The sequence below is a fragment of the Malurus melanocephalus genome, unplaced genomic scaffold, assembly GCF_030028575.1.
Source record: "Malurus melanocephalus ecotype Western Australia unplaced genomic scaffold, MMel_1.1 scaffold_20, whole genome shotgun sequence".
Taxonomy (NCBI): domain Eukaryota; kingdom Metazoa; phylum Chordata; class Aves; order Passeriformes; family Maluridae; genus Malurus; species Malurus melanocephalus.
The window spans coordinates 839,420-858,655 of NW_026623252.1; the positions used below are offsets into that span (position 1 = coordinate 839,420).

At 41.0% G+C, this 19,236-nt stretch overlaps 1 protein-coding gene across 1 annotated transcript in view; it reads right to left on the reverse strand.

Annotated features, from left to right (window-relative positions):
• The window catches only part of ADARB1 (adenosine deaminase RNA specific B1), a 39,995-nt gene that overhangs the window by 9,064 nt on the left and 11,695 nt on the right, over positions 1–19,236 (reverse strand). The window contains exons 3-7 of the mRNA XM_057389819.1: positions 16,844–17,775; positions 9,071–9,185; positions 7,094–7,262; positions 6,437–6,585; positions 5,670–5,838 (exon numbers count right to left, since the gene is read on the reverse strand). Coding sequence (XP_057245802.1) covers positions 5,670–5,838; positions 6,437–6,585; positions 7,094–7,262; positions 9,071–9,185; positions 16,844–17,775 — 1,534 coding nt within the window. The remainder of the gene's footprint in view (positions 1–5,669; positions 5,839–6,436; positions 6,586–7,093; positions 7,263–9,070; positions 9,186–16,843; positions 17,776–19,236) is intronic.

Here is a 19,236-nt window from a genome sequence, read left to right on the forward strand (position 1 = left end):
CTGCTTCCTCCCACACTTGGTGACCTTTTCTGGCACAGAAAATGAAAGCTGACATTTGTCTTGTGAACTCCATCTGATTAGAAGAGGAGGAGGAGTGAGGACAGCTAAACAAGGCTCTGCAAGGAGAACTGTATGAGCTGTTGTTACTGGGCACTGGCCTTGTTTTTTGGGCTGTGATGAATCCCCTGTGCCACTGCAGCACATGCTCATGCTGGGCTCAGAGCAATGGGCCTGGGTGAGACCAAGGGCTGCACAAACCACTCCTACAATCACAGCTCTTCATACTCATCAGGCAGGGTTGGGTGGTGGTYAGGTTTAGAAAACTAGCTTTCAATTTCATAGTTATAATAAAAGAACATACAATTCWCTACAGAAATGTATTCATGTATCAGAAATTGGTTGTAGTGCAGAGACTACCATGAAACCCAAAAGAACCACAGAAYYCCTAAGGCTGGAAAARCCATCTAAGATCACCAAATCCAGCCACTAAAGCTGTTCAGCACCACCCTGTTCACCACTGTTCCCAGGTGCCACATCCATACACCTTTTGGACATTCYCAGGGATGGTGACTCCACCATTTCCCTGGGCAGACTSTTCCAGTGTCTGGCCAAAWTTTTCCCRATATCCAACCTGAAGCTCCCTGGCACAGCTTGAGCCCATTTCCTCTGGTCCTGTCCCTTGTCACYTGCGAGAAGAGACCAACCCTCACCTGACTCTACCCTCATGTCAGGGAGTTSTGGRGAGCAAGAMGGTCCACCTGAGCCTCCTTTTCTCCAGGCTGAGCCCCYCAGCTCCCTCAGCCTCTCCCTATWAGATTTATGRYTMTGTTCAGYAGATCACAGTAGAGTGAAAGAAAGAACTGCACTCCTTTTYTCTCCTGTACTTCTGTCAAACAGTTGTATCTCAGTTCCATTAGCACATACATTGRAACAACCTTTATGGATATAAGCTGAGAAGAAACAACCACCATACATCAGTTTTCCAAAGGCCATGAGCATCACCTCCAGAAGTGGTAAAACTGCCTCATCCTCCAGTTTACAAACACAGGTTGTCAGAATGCACACCAGCAACTGTCCCTAGTGCCAATCTAGTGCTAACCTTTACTGAAAGCACAATTTCTTTTGAAATTAAGGGGCCAAATGCTGTATTTCACTGCAAACCATTAGGTGCAGAGCCAGAAAAGCAAAATCCACTACAGAAAACTTCAAGTCAGTGTTGGCTTTCCAGTGGAACAATTAAGTGATGGATTTTTTCACATTAAAAATAGTATTGGCAAAGAATTAAGTAACTGAAGTGATATAAATCTAGCTTAGAAACCTAAACCTGGTTGGGTGCTAAAAATGAGCATGAGCAGAACACAGGAATGCTGCATCACATCAACAGATACTGAAATGCCTAAAGCAAGGGACGTAAAGCAGAGAGTTGCAAGTGGGAAAGAACATCCAGGGAAGAAGGCAGGGAAACTCCCTCCAGTGTAAACCTTCTCACTGGAAACACCTGAGATGCCTTTCTAAGCTAAGCCAAAAAWATCTGTCTTATGACAGTATTTGACATATTCTGAGCATTCTGGTTTCAAGTTACTACAAGAATTTTCTTCAACAACTTTCAAAAACTTTACCTTAAAGTAAAACTCTCATTTAAAGTACAAGCTCTTAGATTGGTATAAATAGMCACAGGATTTAGGTTCAAACTGCCAACACTTAAAACACAGGTGCTTTGATTTGAACTGGGGTCCAACAATGGTGATTTCTTCACTGTTGAAGTACAAGGATAGTGTTGGGAAATGCTCCTTCAAATCAGTATATCCCAACACCTTTAGAGGCTCGACCCCAACCCTGGCCTTCGCAGATGAATGCACACAAGTTGTGTTCAACTCCTGACAATTTACACACAGGACACTCTCTGTGTTCTGTGCTCACCTGAGATCTTACAGATGAGCACCTCAGTGGGCAATCTGAATTTTATAAATTTATCATACTCATTGGTTTGATTACTCTATATTCACTACTCTAGATCCCGTGCATAACAATCTGGAGCATGGATGCACTTCCTTGGCCTTTCTGCTGTTCTCAAGCTGCACTAAAAAAAGAGGGTTCATGAAATGAGAGACTGACACCAAATCAAGAGGAGTCCTCTCCTTGCTGTGTTGCCRTATTTCTGCTTTGGATAACCATGTGCTATGGGATTCCTAAAAGGTCGATGGATTTCTTCAAGAAATGCAGCTGATTTCACAGCATGTGACACATGAGAAGATACATAAAATTTAACTCACAGCAACACTTTCACAGTGTGCTGGTGGCACGTTCTTGCCAAAAATAAAACCAGTTGAAAATATAGGTGTCAGGTAAAAACTCTCCTCTGAACTTCCCAAACTCAAAGGGCACAGAAGTTTTGTTAATCACATTATTTCACAGAAAATACAGAATTTAGGGGGACTTGTAAGTCATAAAGTTTGATGTTAAGATCAAACTTAGTYGCTTATTTTTATGCAGACAGCAGAATGGAGCAGGTAAGTCACTGTGTGACCCACAATGGAACTGGTGTCAAAATTCACGTCAGGAAAACAAGAGTCTCCTGCAACTAACCAAACAAGGCAAAACCTGACAAGTGTTTACAATKCAAAGAGCTTCTCGTATCAATATTATTTATAAACCACAATCACTACGAAGAAAGGAAAATTATTTCGCTGGCACTTTGTTTATCACAAGTTTTTACTTGAAACTTATAGCAAGAGAGAAAAGGTGTCACTGTGTGGAAGATACAGGACTATCCCAGAAAGCATTTTCCTTCTGGCATGCAGGAGGCACARCTTCAAACACARTTTCTCTTTGTTTCCTTGTGGCCASTGCAAYTCACACCAGCCACTGTCACTGGGTTAAGAACCCATGAGGAGAAATGCTCTCTCTTGGGGGAAAAAGGAGGAAGACTRATTTACCAATGTCCATTTGGATTTCCCACTCTAAATAAAAACAAAACAAGGCCAGTGGATGGGTGTGTGATGTTCTTTTACAAAAAAGAGATCTTCTCTTTTACATAGAAGAGCACCAATGACTTCCCTTTTAACAACTCAACCTAGAAAAGTTTTCTGAATTCCTAGAGCTTACCTACCAGAGAAACTGTGTGAAAAGGAATTTTGTGCTTCTCAGCAGGACATTAGCCATTAACTGGAATGCTTAATAAGAAGGTAAGTAATTATTTAAAACCAAAAATATGGGCAGAAAAACACATCAAAAGAAGAATGATAAAAATCAACATCATGGCACGAGGTCAGGATACATTTACAAATAATGCATGTGTACTAATGTTACTCTGGTCAGAAACCACCCTAACAGCACACTGCAGAGCCACCAAGCTCTAACACACCAGGACACTCCTGCTTCCAGCCCAAGTGGCATTACACTCATGGCCCTCCCATATTTCTCACRACTTTTCTTGGATGTTCCTACCAGGTCTAAAAAGGTGCTGGGCAGCACACTGCAGCAAAACACTCAAATAATCCAGCAACTTAGATCATACAGATAATCCACATAGATGAGGCAGTTCTGATAGAAGTGGTTTGATACAAGTGCAATCCCACACCCCAAATTTATCCACATCTTTCCCAGACTGTGACTGCAAACCTTGGGAATTTCCACTGAGCTTTCCCCAAGTCTGAGGCATACTGGAGGAACTGACTGCTGAACACTATGGAGCAAGGCATTCTTTCAAATGTAAACGGACAAAACACATCAGGGCAATGTAAAAAAAAAAAAAAAAAAAAAAAAAAAAAAAAAGGAAAAAAAAGAAGATGAAAATTTGGGCCTCCTTACCCGTCATACAGTCTTTGTTCTGTGTCAAGGGGTTCTATTTGCTTCCTTCACTGGCACAAACAAAATTATTCCCATTAGCCCCAAGGAGAGGTGACAGCTAGCTACGGAAGCGAGAGATGGATTCTGTTCTGCATCACACAAAATCAACAAAAGAGTCAAATGTGTTCTAGCTCAACAACTGGCTTTTTTTTTTAATATTTGCAATGACAATGTGATAAAAGAATGCAGCATGAATCCCAGGTCAGGTTGTTGGGACAAGTCCCTGGCATGAAACTGGGGAATTTATTTGATGAATTTTACTGAAAATATTACAAAAGAAGACAAAATGTCATTTTTGTAGAACTACCTTTCCCCAGCTGCCTGTCCTAGCTYCTGAAAGGCCCTATTCATTTATGTTAGGGGGATTTAAACTAAAATAGAACATTTTCCTTCAGTAGAGATCCTGATTACTTGAGACAAGACTAAAGGAACAAAACCATTATATAACCTTCCTCCTCCATTTTTCATTTGGCATACGCAGTTCATAAGAATAGTTCCAACTTCATACCCTTAACAGACTTTGAATCAGGCTAATAGTGACTTGAGAGCCCTTTTAATTAAAACATATATAACATACATATCATTAAAAAAGCTAAAATATCATTATGTGAAAAGCTTGGCATTTCTCATCTACTTTGCAAGAGCACAAAGGCTGGAAACACCCAGACTCATTTAAAAAGAAGGATGTTGCAACTCTCCCACACTTCTGATGCTTGTTAAAGGATACTACTGTTAAATTTCTTTTTTGTCCATTTATGATTTTGAAAACAAACAATAAAAATCTTTCAGCCTTTGTCAAAAAGGAGAAGAAAAAATGAATTGGATGAAATATAAATTAAAATACTGTTCTGGAAACAATATATTCACAGCAAAATATTTAAACTATAATTAAAATAATTTTAGGGTTAAAAACTAGAAGTGCCYATCAATTAGGATTTAACAGAGACACTTCTCACCATAGAAAATAATAAAAAACTAAACTGTGCATGGAAAATGTTGGTATCTTTGWTATCATGGAATRGTTTGGGTTGGAAGGGAGTTTAAAGCTCACCSAGTTCCAACCCCCTGYCACAGGCWGGGACAYTTCCACTAGACCAGGTTGCTCCAAGCCCCATCCAACCTGACTCTGAATACTTCCAACAACCGGGCAAGGGTGTATATCATCAGAGGAAGTTATCCAAACATAAGTAACATAATCTATTTATTGTACTGTTTTGCTCATGCTATACTACTTTAGGGGAAAAAATTCTGAAACATTACTTCGCTAATCCCCAGTGATAGAAATACAGAACAAAGCTGCCATGACTTGATGTGGCTGGAATGATACAGAATGACTCCACCTYGCCTCTGAAGCCAGCAGAAGATCTGACAGCAATTGCAGGTGAAGACTCAAAGCATTATCACAAGGGTTACAGCCACCCTCACACTATGTCTAAGCAGTGAGAGAAGCCCACCAATTCCCTGCACATTCATTGTGGGTACCATGTACCCCTCCTTTCTTGTGAGAATCACAGGATGGTTTGGGTTGGAAGGGATCTTAAAGCTCATCTTTTTCTACCATTCATGGGCAGGGACACATTCCACTATCCCAGGTTGCTCCAAGCCCCATGCAACCTTGGCCTTGAACACTTCCAGGGATGGGGCAGCCACAGATTCTCTGGCACCCTGTGCCAGGGCCTCACCACCTTCACAGGGAAGCATTTCTTCCCAATACCCCACCTCACCCTGCACTCCTTCAGCTTAAGGCCCTTCCCCCTTGTCCTATGCCCTTCTTCAGCAACAACATCAATAGCAACGAAAGGAATCATTCAGCATCTCACCTGGCTATCTTGTCACTGCAGGACATGGTGAGCAGCCTCTCTCCTTGCAATACCCCATCCCACGTCTGAATAGTGGTGGTGGAGCGCACGGGGATGGTCCCTTCCCCAGACTCGATTTTTGTCCGGAGCTGTCCTCTGGCTTTGCGGTTTGGATGTCTGTCCCCTTGGTCTGAAGGACAAAAACCACTGAGAATCAGCTGAGGAACATTCTCAAAGGGTTTCACATTAGAATCACAATAAGAAAGATTTGAGGTATTGGCCTGCAATTATTGCTGGCTTGCATCACAGCTCCTACTGCCTTGGCAAATTAGCTACAGCATCAGACACCTCTCACAAATACTGCYTTCCAAAACACATTTGCAGTTAAACCAAACTTTCATCAAAGGGAGCAGCAGGCAACAGGAAGCTCTTCATCTGTGTGTTACAAAGTTAAAATGATGTTAATTGGCAAACTGTGGAAGGGGCAGGCAGAGAACTGCTGTTAAAAGATGGAAACAGGGAAAGAGGATGGTTAGTTCTGTAGGAATATTTGCTGACTCACTGGCTTATTTCAGTTAGCATCAGCCTCTTCAAGACCACAGGGCTCAYCACTCTATGCTGAACTTCTACCACAGAGGAAGAACAGCTCAGATTTTTTTGAAAGAGATCTTTGTCTAACACACCTCTACGCTAAAAGGAAAGAAGACACCTCAATTTTAACCATGCTGCTTGCACATGCCCCAAGAATAATTTAAGCTCCCTTGGGTGGAAGAGGACTGCTGTCATACCCTCTTGTGCTGCTTCATGGGGTGAGAAAATCCGAGCATCACCACAAGGAGATGTACTGATATAGAGATGGAACTGCACATTCTCCTTCAGCTTAAACCCGCCTTGCTCCGATCTGATAAAAATGGATTTTTGCTGATCTTCTTTATTGCTGAAACAGAGAAGAAAGCYAGAATCAAAACTGACATTAACATGGAAATAGCCATAAGCTGGGCAGACTTAACAGGCATTAAAAACAGACACAGGATGGCTGAATATGCTATGATACCTAACAGTCATGGCAATTAACAAAGCTAAAGGACCATTAAGACAGGAAACAAAGAACCCATGGCARCCCCAGATGTCAATAGCTTTCAGGCACTTAAATGAAACACCAGCAACCTTYAGCCCACTTTATATTATTCTGATTTATATGTTTACAGTTCACAGTTCACAAAATGATTGCCATTTATTTCCCTGTCCTCCCTTCTCATGACTGACACCTCACTGAATAAATGTTTTGTTGAACTCAAACTTGAGGGCAAAGGGCCCGAGTTCTAAATGCAACATCCTAATAAAACAGGACAAGTGCTTCACATTGAAATAATGAAGACAGATGTTTTCCAGACACCTTTTCAGCTCTGTGGGATYGGCTCATCTTCCTTTTCCCTCCAGCTTACCTTAGGTAAAGCTCAAGTTGTGTGTACAGAAATTTCAGCAGGCACCGTCGAGCTATAATTTCTGCATGGCAATCATTTAATGCAAGACCACGATCACTCATATATTCACCATTGATACATTTCGTTCCTGTAGAAACACTTATTACCAGGGCATCTTTCACATCTGTACCTGCAAAACAAAATTTTAGCAAGGAAATGCAATTAACCAATAATGCATTGTGATCTTCTTGCAGAACCCAAACAAGGCCTTTTTTTCAGCTTTTTGATTCTTTAAAAAAAAATGTTTTCTCTTCTGATAATTTATTTAAAACAAAAGCTTCAGTCAGCCATATCCTCCCGGTACCAGCACAATCTGTGGTTCTTATGACAACCATTCTCTTCATGTTGGGAGTTAAGAGAAGTCAAAAACTGAAAACCTGCAGATAAAAAGTGCTGCTTCAAGAAGAGTTAATAAAGTCCAAGATCTAAAGTGCTTTTTTTCCTGAGGTTCAGGCAGCCAGCAATTTTCAGCAATGTACCTTCTGGCYACCTATGCAGATATCCACAACCACTTTAGAAATCTGAAAGGCACTGGTTTATTAAAGCAGCAATACATTATGGAAGGGTTTTGAGCCAACAACAGGAGAGGTAAGACTAGGGAAAAAGAAATTTAAATGCTTAAATCACTGTAAAGAACCAGTATAATGCATAGTTCTTGGTATTAAACCACCCCATGCAATAGAATTTTAAAAGTATGTCGGGTGGGTGTTTCAATACAGAGAACTGCCTTTATCACTCAAAAAAACCCATCTGAATGAAGGACTCAGAAAGACAGGTCAAAATGCCATTTAGCAAAACACTTAGAGGGAAAAAAAGCCCAAGTGAAAATAAACCTGAGCACAGCTGGGCTGGAGGAGGAGCAATAAGCTGCACACAAGGCTATGCAATGGGTCATCAAATTCCAGAAGTTCCCCAGACATGGATTCATGGAAAAATATTTTCTAATTCTGTGTAAAGCTAYTTCTTCAGTTAATCAAAAGGTATTCACACGTTAGTTAATTCTTAATTCTTTGGCACATGACTCTGCTGGGAATTGCACACACAGGGCTGTAAATAGAATAAAAACCTGTTAAATATCACAAAATAAAATAAAATAAGAAAACTACAGCACGTTCCTCATGTATTTGGAGCTAAGACWGTGCTATTACCAGATGGAGGTCTGGCTGTTGCTGAGAAGTGCTTGAGGCACATCAAAGCTTCCCAAACCTGCCAAGGGCCTGTGTGAGTGACAGGGCAAGAGACAGGAGGGGATGCAGCTGGGACAGCCTCAGCAAATGCTCAAAATGAACATTCCACCAAGGGTTCACATGGATGGAAGACCAAAATAAACCTTAGTGTGAGGAAAACTCAGCAGCAGCGTGGTCGTAGATTAGTTTAGGACTGAACTTCAGTGGTTTGGGTGATTTGGACAAGGAGAGGTCTTGTGTCAGCTGCCAGAGAACACCACTGTTGACATGTGTACACCACTGCCATCTCCCAAAATGCAAGCTGCTTTCTTCAGATATTTTTACTAAAATGACTGACAGAGAGCACTAAGAATAAAATATAGCAACAATAACAAAGTACAAAATCTTAAAAACTTGGAAAGAAGAGTAATTCTTACATAACATGCCTAAACCAGGAATACCATCTGCATGGCCAATGGGGGGAATTCATTTACTTTCCTAAAATTTCATTATTAATTTTAAAAGCTACWTTTTATGAGCTAGTCAGATGTCCCAATCAAGCAGGGGACAGGAACTCTGTGGAGACAGAAGCATTTGCAGGTCTAATTTTCCTCTAAGTAGCTGAGATTCAATTACCATAGTTAGTCCACCTTCAAGATTAAACAGTAAAAATATATTTCAATACAGGTTGACTGAAAAAAGTTAGATTACGAGATGCAAACAGAGCTCTAATATTTAAGCATTCAAAATACTACCTATTTTTTTAATTTACCTGTTGTCATGACAATTCCAGCAAGGACTTTCCGACGTGCATGTGGAGATGTGAAATTTTCTGTCAAATCACTGAATTTATCTACAATCAAGCGTGCAACAGCATCAGCTAAAACCTGTAGGACCACACAGAAATGCACATTAGAAAAAAAAAAAAAACTAAAATTACAGGAACATTAAGTTATAAAGATTTACATTTTAAAATCACTGGGGAAAAGCAAATGAAGAAAGTTTTTATTGTTCATTTTAAAAATTAACATTGAGGCACCACTTACAAGTGGAAGCAGAGGGATAACTGCTCCATGTCTACCAAAATAAGATCAGACAGCCCTAAGCCAAGCATCAAAGTACCTAATGCTCATGATCCTGATGAACATTTGAGGCTTGGGAGAAAAACTGGATAGACAGGTCAGTCTATACTCTCATGCTCAAACCTCAAAACACATCATTTCAGTATCCTCAACATTGAACCTGACAAGAAGATTGAAGTAAAAATCTATGCCCCTCAAACAAACCTTTTATAACAATCTAATTCTTTATCTATTATATAAACAAGGACAACTTTGTTTTCAACACTGGTTTAATGCTTCCTATGTCTTATTTTTACACCACCTATACAAAATTAAGAATAGAAAATATCAGGGTACAACCCCAAACAGCTATCTCAAAATTAGGAAGGACTTCCATCTATMACTTTCAGGAAAATGTGAATAGTCACTTTCACAGCTTTGTTGGTCAGGCTGTAAGTGGGGCTAACTTCTAGAATTAAGGAAAACAGCCAAGGAAAATACTTCAAATACCAGTCCTGCTCMTGTTGACAGATAATCCAATTCCTGATACCAGTTCCTGCTCCTGATAATCCAGTTCAGCACTGCAGTTTATCTCACCTGCTGTATTCAAGGCAGCTGGAACTGTAACTGCTAGAAAAGAGGAGTCAAGACCAAATTCTTGCATTTGAACCTGAAAGTGAAGSCAAGGCAACCATGTGCTGACAAGCAGCAGTATCTGAGATGTTCTAGGTGTGCACACCTGGCCCGCAGCTTCACATATCACGAGGACACAGGTTCTGTGTCACACCCACCACTGCCATACAGCTGTTGAGTGAGGCAGTGGAAAAGAGAAGCTGTGGCTGCCCTATCCCTGGAAGCTTCCAGGCCAGGCCAGATGGGGCTTGGAGTAATCTGGGATAGTGGAAGCTGTCCCTGCCCATGGGAGGGTGTGGGACTGGCTGAGCTTTAACATCCCTTCCAACCCAAACTATTCTATGATACAGATGTCTTAGAGGTCCAAGGGAAAAAGGAAAAATGTGGAAAAGGGGAAAGAAAAAAATAGAGAAAAAAGAAGAAACATGTTTGAAGACTGCCAGCCCCATTCACTCATTTCCTTAACAATGCTCACGAGAACCAACCACCTAGAAATGACRAGGACGTGCTCTCAACATTAACTTCCTTCTGGAAAAGCTTTAGCAGCCAAGGAAGCAACAACTGAGGCTCGGGTGTCATGATTCCAGAGCTCAGCAGCTCTCACCAGAGCCTGACAGGAAAAAGGGACCAGAAGTCAGATCCCATCTGTACCAACCTCATCTTCTTTTTGCAAGCGCTCAATTTGTGGAATCAGAACACTCTTGACATTGCAAACACCAATTTTGTTGATACATTTGAATGGACTGCAGCTCAGAAACTCCATATATTTTTCAGGAACACAATTTGGCTCAGAGGCTATAAACACATCTGGTGAGGCACTGATTTTCAAACACCCTTTGTTGCTGGACCCAAAAATGGGTTGTGGTCCATGCTCTGCCAGCACCACAACCACACAGCACTGTATTTAATTGTCCTAGTACTTACTCAATGCAGGAAGCTGGACTTTAAGGTAAATACACAAAAGAAAAAGCAAGTAATGAGTGATTTTTAATCACTCTGGCCTTAGAAATGGAAAATTAATACACAAAAGGCTTAAATGATCAAGCTCCCTGCAGCCATCTCTGTGTAGCCAAGGAACAGAGTCCTCATTCCAGTGTTTCATCCATAGCATCACTACATTATTATGGATACTGCTTCCCAGTTACAAGTTTTATGCTCTCATTTCTGTAATCCATATATTTTCTCCTCTGCCCTACATTGTGAGCAGAACACTGCTCCAGCTGACAAACTACCAGGCAATGGTAAAATCATGCTAAATGACATTGTGATGGAATATAGATACTACAGAAACTAACTATTCCAAATAGGGATGGACCTGATCCCCAAAGAGAATATATGTTTCAGGTCACTTCCAACCCAAGCTATGGTATCTATGTTTAATAGCACCTTCAAACCTGCTAACAAATGCTTGGTATTCAGGGAATAAACAATTCCCTGATTCATATTTTATCAAAAAGAAAAAGAAAAAAAAGGGGAGTGGTGATTGGTACCTGGAGGAGTCATCTCCAACACTGGGAACTGAAACTGCCAGGTGTTTCTGGGAAGAAATCTGTGGGCCCCTTGCCTGCTAACGCCACTGACAGAAGGCTCCCTGAACAGCAGCTGGGTAGGAAGGCTGCATCCATCAGATTTTCCAAAAGGACCCTTTGTTCACATAACAAGCAAAGCAGAGGAAACGGTGGTGTCGGTATACAAATGAGCACACAGAGCGTCCCTCCAGGAAGAAGGAAGCTGGCACAGAACAGGATGGAGCTGCATCTCACAGAGTCTGGAACTAAGCTGCTGGCAAGGAAACCTAAAARAACTTGGATGAACTTGGAGCCAGACACTGGGGACGACTCCTAAGAAGGACTAAGCAGAAGTCAAGCGAGACAAAATGGCCCTTGGAGATGCAAACAATCCAGGATGAACTGGAGAGGAGGGGAAAAAAATCACTGCCAGAAAACAGGCAGATATATTAAAGATATGCTGTTTCTATCTGATATACAAATGGTCTGACAACAGCTGTGAAGTGAGGAATAAACAMTGGCAAATGCCTACAGATGTAGTAACTAAGATTTTGGTCTTTTACAACAATACTCACCCAAGGAATTAGAAGAGTTACCTCTCCCTCCCAGTCAATGTATCATTGACATAGATAAGAGCATGGAGGAAAAGGGAATAAGACTGCACTGAGAAAAAGACTTACTGGCCAGAAATTGCATCCTTCCTGTCCCCATCTCAAAACCAAGGACTTGAAGCTGTTTCCACAACAAGCCCAGCCACTGACTGGCCTGGATAAGGATCTTTCACATCTCATTCTCACTCTACTATAGGGATCTTTCACATCTCATTCTCACTCTACTGCCTTGCATATAAATAAATATTAATTGGAGCAGAAATTGAACTCATGTCTCACCTTCCCTGTGAATGTTCTAACACCTGACACACACTTTCTCTTCCCCCGCTCCTGYATTAAATCATTATTCAAAGTTGAGTAATTCAAAAAAGGAAAGACCTAAAATAGCTGACAGTTGGCTCAGTAAGGCATGTGAGCTCCAAGTTATTTTGGGTGCATTGTTCCTTTCTCTGATGAAGTCAYAGTGAATCCACTCCTTTTCTACACAGACTGGTTTTGGTTAATAGAGATCTTGCAGTGATGTTGTAGCACAACCACCCTGACCATGCAACTTGAACATATTCTGGAGCTGATGAAGTTCAGGTCAATCTGGAGCTGAAAGAAAACCTTGGCAGGTCATGGAGACCATCCAAGATGAATGCTGGTGATCCCCTGAACAGTGGGAAAGGCAGCAGCAATAACTCACAGCTCTCACGTGAACTGACCCAAAATGGCTCAGGCCTTTGTGCTCTCCTTGGATCTCCAGGGATCCTTCTCAAGCAGAAATGTTCTCCCTTGGTGTGTTAGGGCTTTTTTTTTTTTTTTTTACATTACAGTTTAGGGTTTATATGGTCTTCCTACTGCAGGTAAAATCAAGGTCCTCCCTTCTAACAGTGACCAGCACACACAGAGAAGTTTTCCTATATTGATGTAAAGAAACTTCTGCCTGGTTGTAGAGCCTTTCACTGCTTATACTGCTGTATCTTGTACATTCCTTCCAATTCCACAGCAACTATTCCAACATATAATCCATGATATTCCCATAAATATATTTAATATTATCTTTTTCCCAAGTTTGAACCTTTTGCATTCCTGCATACACTAAGCAGTCCATTGCAATTAGCTGCCTACAACTGCTCAGTACCACTCTAGAAGCATCTCTCCCAGATCTCTGATCATGTTCATAATTAATTTGTGTATCTTTTCTATATTTGAATAATTTTTATAGTTCCCCTTGCTCCAGGTTGAACCATAACTAAAAAAGCACTTCAAGTACAAGTAGCAGGTTCAGTACCGGTTGTCACTCCATTTCTCCTCCTTAACATTTTGTTTCAATGTCTGTCCACAACAATAGAACAGATAAATTGAATTAGGTGAATGATTAAAAATACTCTTTCTATTGATGTTTTTCACACTGATCTCATTTGCAGTTAAACTGCTCATTTGTGTAGTTCAACTTATTTTCTCTCACAACAGATCAGCATTCTAAACTTATTAACTGTATTAAAGCTTCAATGTTTACTATTTCAATCAGTTATCTTTTTAAGTAAATGGTTTGAGGAAGTAACATTTGGAAAACCTCCATATCACCTTTCTAACAGAAGCATTGGTGACCTGAAGAGGGTATACCTCCAACCAGCAGGATCCCACCATCTGATGGAAAACGTTGCCCTGAGTGATGGCAGCAGCCTGGACTGCTGAAGGTTTGAAGCATAAACTGGTGAATTACAGCTACCAACATATTCTTTTCTCAGTTTTACTCCAAGCATTTGGTACTGGCCTGAGAACTTCTTTAGAGACAGCACCGTGCCATCTTTGATAGAGGTGTGAGACCCCTCCAGAAAAGCCATCAAGATGTTCCAGGAGCTGGAGCCCCTCTGCTTGGGAGACTGGCTGGGAGAACTGAGGTGTTGACCTGGAGAATGATCCAGGGAGAACTTAGAGCCCCTTCCAGTGCCTGAAGGAGCTCCAAGAGAGCTGAAGAGGAATTTCAGGCTGGAGTGAAGAAAGGGGAACGTCCCCATTGACAAAGGGTAGCATTAGATGGGATATTGGGAAGAAATTTTTCACTCTAAGGATGGTGAAGCCATGGCATTGAGAAGCTGTGGCTGCCCCATCCCTGGAAGTGTTCCAGGCTAGGTTGGACAGGGCTTGCAGCTACCTGGGATAATGAAAGGTGCCTGTGCCCATGGCAGGGGGGGGTGGAATAAGATGATATTTAACATTCCTTCCAACCCAAACCCTTCTGTGATTCTATGATTTTTTGATCAGTCCAAAAAGCAGAGATAACCATAAAAATATTTTCTTTGTATTGGAAAGCAAGTCTTTCTAATGCAAGTGTGACAACCTGTTCAATCCCAACACACCCACTGCCAAGGTGATAAATACACAACTGCTGAGTTTTTCAGTAGGACATTTTACCCACTCTGAGGCACATGCTGAGTGTTTTCCTGAGTTTAACTCACTTTCCCAGCACAGAAATGTCCCTCATAGGGAGCCTTCCTTCATCCCTGACAACAGGCCAAGCTGCAAGCAAGAAGACAAGCTTGAACTGAACCACAGAACCAGCACTTTTAATAACCCCCTGTACAGACCATAAGATTATTCTTACACCTGTTTTACAACCTGACTTTTGATTGCAGCAACTGTTCTGCACCATCTGATACTCTGCACATGTGTTTCTGCATTTAACTCTCTTTGGGGCACCTGCAGCTCTCAGGGGTTCTGGTGGGGTTGCAGACATTTCAGCCTTACTCACAACCACCACTATCACAGGGCTCATCTCTCCTCTCAACTCCATTTTTTCTCACCATAAATGAGCTACAGGCAGGTTTGGATCTGCCACCCAGGCAGTCAATGCCAATATCTTCACTTGCACAATCACACTGTACTTCTTTTATTACCCAAAGCATTTGGTATTTGAATTTTTCCTCCCCTTGCATGTTTGTAGCTTTCATTTTTGGCAACCCAATCAACATTTTATTTGGTCCATGGGTTATATCAAATGCTGTGCTTATTTACATAATTTATGCATTCTCCAATTTTTGTAGTTTCATCCACTTCAGGATTATCTCTGAATTTAATACTTTTACACAGTAAACACTTGTCTAAAGAAATTAAACAACTCACAGACTTAAAAAAAAAAATAAAGCAGGACCTGAAAACACCACAAATGCTTAAATCATTAAATACATACCAGACCAAAATCACTAGTATGTAAAAGACCTGAAGTAATTCCAGTAACAGCTAATTATAATTCAAAGCAAAGCAACACAGTGAAATGCTTGATGACATCCTGATGACAAGCTGATCAAAAGCCCCTGAATAAAAAAATTACTTGAAATTGGGTCTAAATGAGGCAGTATCCATGTAAGATCTTTCCCAGCTCAGCTTGGGTTTTTCACACTTCCCTCTTCCAGTTCCAGTTTTCACCATTTTACTGAKGCAAGAACTAATRACACATGATTTACTGGCAGTGAACYTTTTTTGGTGTCTGGGGTCAAATCTACTTTGAAAAGCAGAAGATGCARTCTGAAATTACTGAACCTACTGAGGAAATTTTAAGTACCCCAAACAGCATGATCCTGGATTTKAAAAAGAAGGAAACATTCATCAGTAACACAGTAATTGTGCAACATTAAAATGAAAGCATATAGGAAGTTCCAAATCTGCATATTGTCCATGTATTTTGTGAAAACAACAAACTTAAAATAGTCACATCTACTTACACTCTTTGACCACACATTATCAAATCAGAACAGTATGTTAGAATTTTAATGAAATCTAGAACAATTGTTTTGAGATAGAAAAGGTCAAAGCCTTGAAATTCTCATAATAAACAGAAAATTGAAAAAGAATTCACAGGTAAATATTTTAATTTAGATGGGTATATAATATAATTTTAAAATACCCAGAAGATGCAGTAGGAAGACAGTAGCAAAACAATTWTTAATGTAGTTTGACTGGGAAGAAACATAAACCAAGAAAAGAGAGGAGAATTTTTCTGCATTAAAAAAGTCTCGAAATTACCCCATTATAGTGACTTTAAATTTCTGGTCTATGTCTGGTATGTTTGATACTTTSCCTAGTTCATTAACTATTTGATTTAAATTATTTCTCAACCAGACTTACTTGCTGAAGTTAGTTCCATATGCATATAAATTGATTTGCTTAGAGCACAACCCCTCAGATGGCAGCCATTAAACCACACATCTTGAGTACACGCACATGGAGCGTGTTTACACCCTGGAAATCAGAGGCAATTTCATCAGCCTCACTTAATCTGACCTTGACTTCCATCATTCAGCTCTGTTCATGCTAACAATTTGTGTTTGCAGGAGAGGATTATTTTCTYCTCTGCTTAAAACTGTTGTATCAAATAATTTCACTTAAAGCAGTAATTCTCACTCAAACTTCATCTAAGTCTTGCTGCCTGAGATGAGCAAGATGTGATTCAATATTTCCCCAGCACAAACCATAATTCAAGCTGGCACTGGTGCTCTATTATGCAACACAATCAAGGCTGAAAACATCAGAGATGAGGTTTTATCTCTGTGCAAGARAATACAAACTGTCATAAGCCATAACTGGATAAATCACCTAAYWTATATACACATACACACATAAGAGATATATATATACACACACACATATCTACAGAAGCAAACTGCTGTTCAAATTGATTCAGTACCCATGACCTGACTGCTCTTGGATGTTACCCAAAGCCCTTCACAACACCTAAAGGGTTTCTCACCTGTGGCAAGTGTAACTGGAGCCCCTCACTGGGAATGGGCTGGCGAGATGGAGTCTGGTCCAGCTGCATGTTAAACAGGGATGCCAGGGCTGACTGAGCAGCCCGAGCTTTTGCCAGCTTTTTATTCCTCCCCGAGCCTTCAAAAGTCTGCCCGTCCACCGCCACRGCCATGACGAAGTTTTTGGCGTGGCTCTCCCCGCTCTCCGAGAGGAACTCGTACTTGAGGCCCGGGCGCAGCTCGTTGAGGATCATGACGGGGTTCTTGCCGCTGGCTGTGGGGTAGGGCGAGGGCGGGGGCAGAGGTGACTGAGAAAGGCCGCTGGCTACGGCAGACGATGGCAATCCGTAGTCCCCGCTGGAGCCAAAGGAGCCGTCCCCGTTGGACCCCAGGTAAAAGGAAGCGTCGGAAGGGACTGGTGTCTCAAACCCGTTGAAAAGGGTGTCAGGGAAGTCTGCTTGGTCAGATGTGAAGTCCGTGTTGACTGACAGAGTCCTGCCCATGGCCAGGTGGGCTTCCGAGGCGTTTGGGAACTGGACAAAGGAGCGCAGCGCCTTCTCGGCAGCGTGGAGCTTGGCTTTCTTTTTGGTGGGGCCAGACCCCTCAAACACCTGCCCGTTGACTTCCACTGCCATCACGAACATGGGRGCGTGGACCGGTCCCGTCTGCGAGAGGAGTTTGTATTGTAAACCAGGTTTGATCTCATTAAGCTGCATGAGGGCGTTCTTTGGCAGAACGGGGCCAGGCGTTTTCTTCCTCTTCTTGGGGCGRAATTTGGAATGGCCATTGTTGCCCTCCTCCAAAGGTCTCTTCCTGCTGCTGCTGCCACCGCCGTTGGAGAGTGGAGTCCCCTCCCCGGGCCCCTGCCCGGCGCTGTCCTTGGGGGGAACGTTGTCCACGTTGCGGTTTTCTTTAATGTCGGTGCTGCTCGAACCTGCGGTGCCCAGAAAGAGTAACTTACAATGCCTTCGGTGCAGGATCTTGTAAATGCAAAATTTATAGATTCCTTTATCTCTCTTTGTAACTGGTTAAGTGATGTGTGCTCACAGGTTAAATGTTTTTGCAATACAACTGGAGATGATRATAATGTAACACAACCTCCAATAATTCAAGAAATAACACAATCTTCAAACTACAACTGAGTAGCACAAATTCACTACAACATTTTTTTTTCATTTTAATTATGCTGGAACAAAGCTTTTACTTAAAAGCTATATTTTGCCTGAAAAATGCTTTAAATCAGCAATATAAGCTATCGCAACATAAGCCCACACAACAAACATCTACTATTAGTAAAATAAAAATGGATGCTTAAGACTAGAATTCTGAGCCAGATATTTTGTTCTATTTTATTATTAGTTTAGTCATTAGTTTAGTTACTTTTTTCTCTCAGTGATTTTAGTTGTTCAGACTGAAAAACTACATAAATAAAACCTTTGTTCAGAGCAATGATAAATTAGGCAGCTCTTTTGTAGGTACTATGACTGAAGAGTGCTTGAATGCTTTTGTTTTTCTTTAGCTAKTCCATATTTTTCAAATTCAGTTCTTTTTTATGCCTTTCCTAAACATTCGTTTCACCTTATCCCAATTTTCTCAGGTACTACAGTTGCCCACTGTGCCAGCAGGACCACAAAACTACTTTATGTATTTCTGCACAGCTTTCTATTAAAAAAAACCTCTTATTCATAATTTACAAACACAATTTCTCCAAGTCAAGAAAACTGCCATCATGGAGTTATAAACCCAAAAATCACTACAGATCCTCTCTAAGGCTATGCAGAATAAAGTGTGACAAAAGCTGCACACTCACAATGATGGTATTATAATGGGAGGGCAGGGAAGACAATGTAATATTAATTTAAGGATTTGTTTTCAAGAATAGAACTTGTGGTAATGATATGTCAGAACTATACTTAAGAAATTCAATTTGCTATAAGCTCAAAGACCACATTTTCACCCTGATAAAGAAACTAAGGAAATTAACTACTTGTGTTTTCTATTGGCATTTGTGAATAAGAAGCCAAATTACATAGGTCAAGTATTTTTAACTCTCCTGTTCCAAAACTTCAACTGATGTGTATTACCTCTACACTGATCCTAGGTGGTAAATACTCATTGAAATGAGAGCAAACCAAGGTGGAAGCTCTCTTTCACACTGACAAATTCCAGTCATGCTTTCAGTCTTCCCTAAGAACCCCCTACCATGCACACACATCACTTCACCCAGGTTACAAAGCTGATGGAATGGTTACTAAATTTTCATTTATAACATCCTCCAGCAAAAGCTCGATAGGTTACTCCTTTCGGTGCTCAAAGAGAAAAAAAGGAAGAAAAAAAAAAGAAGATCAAAAGAAAAAGCCAAAGTAGGAACATATTTTGTTAAATCACAGCAGCA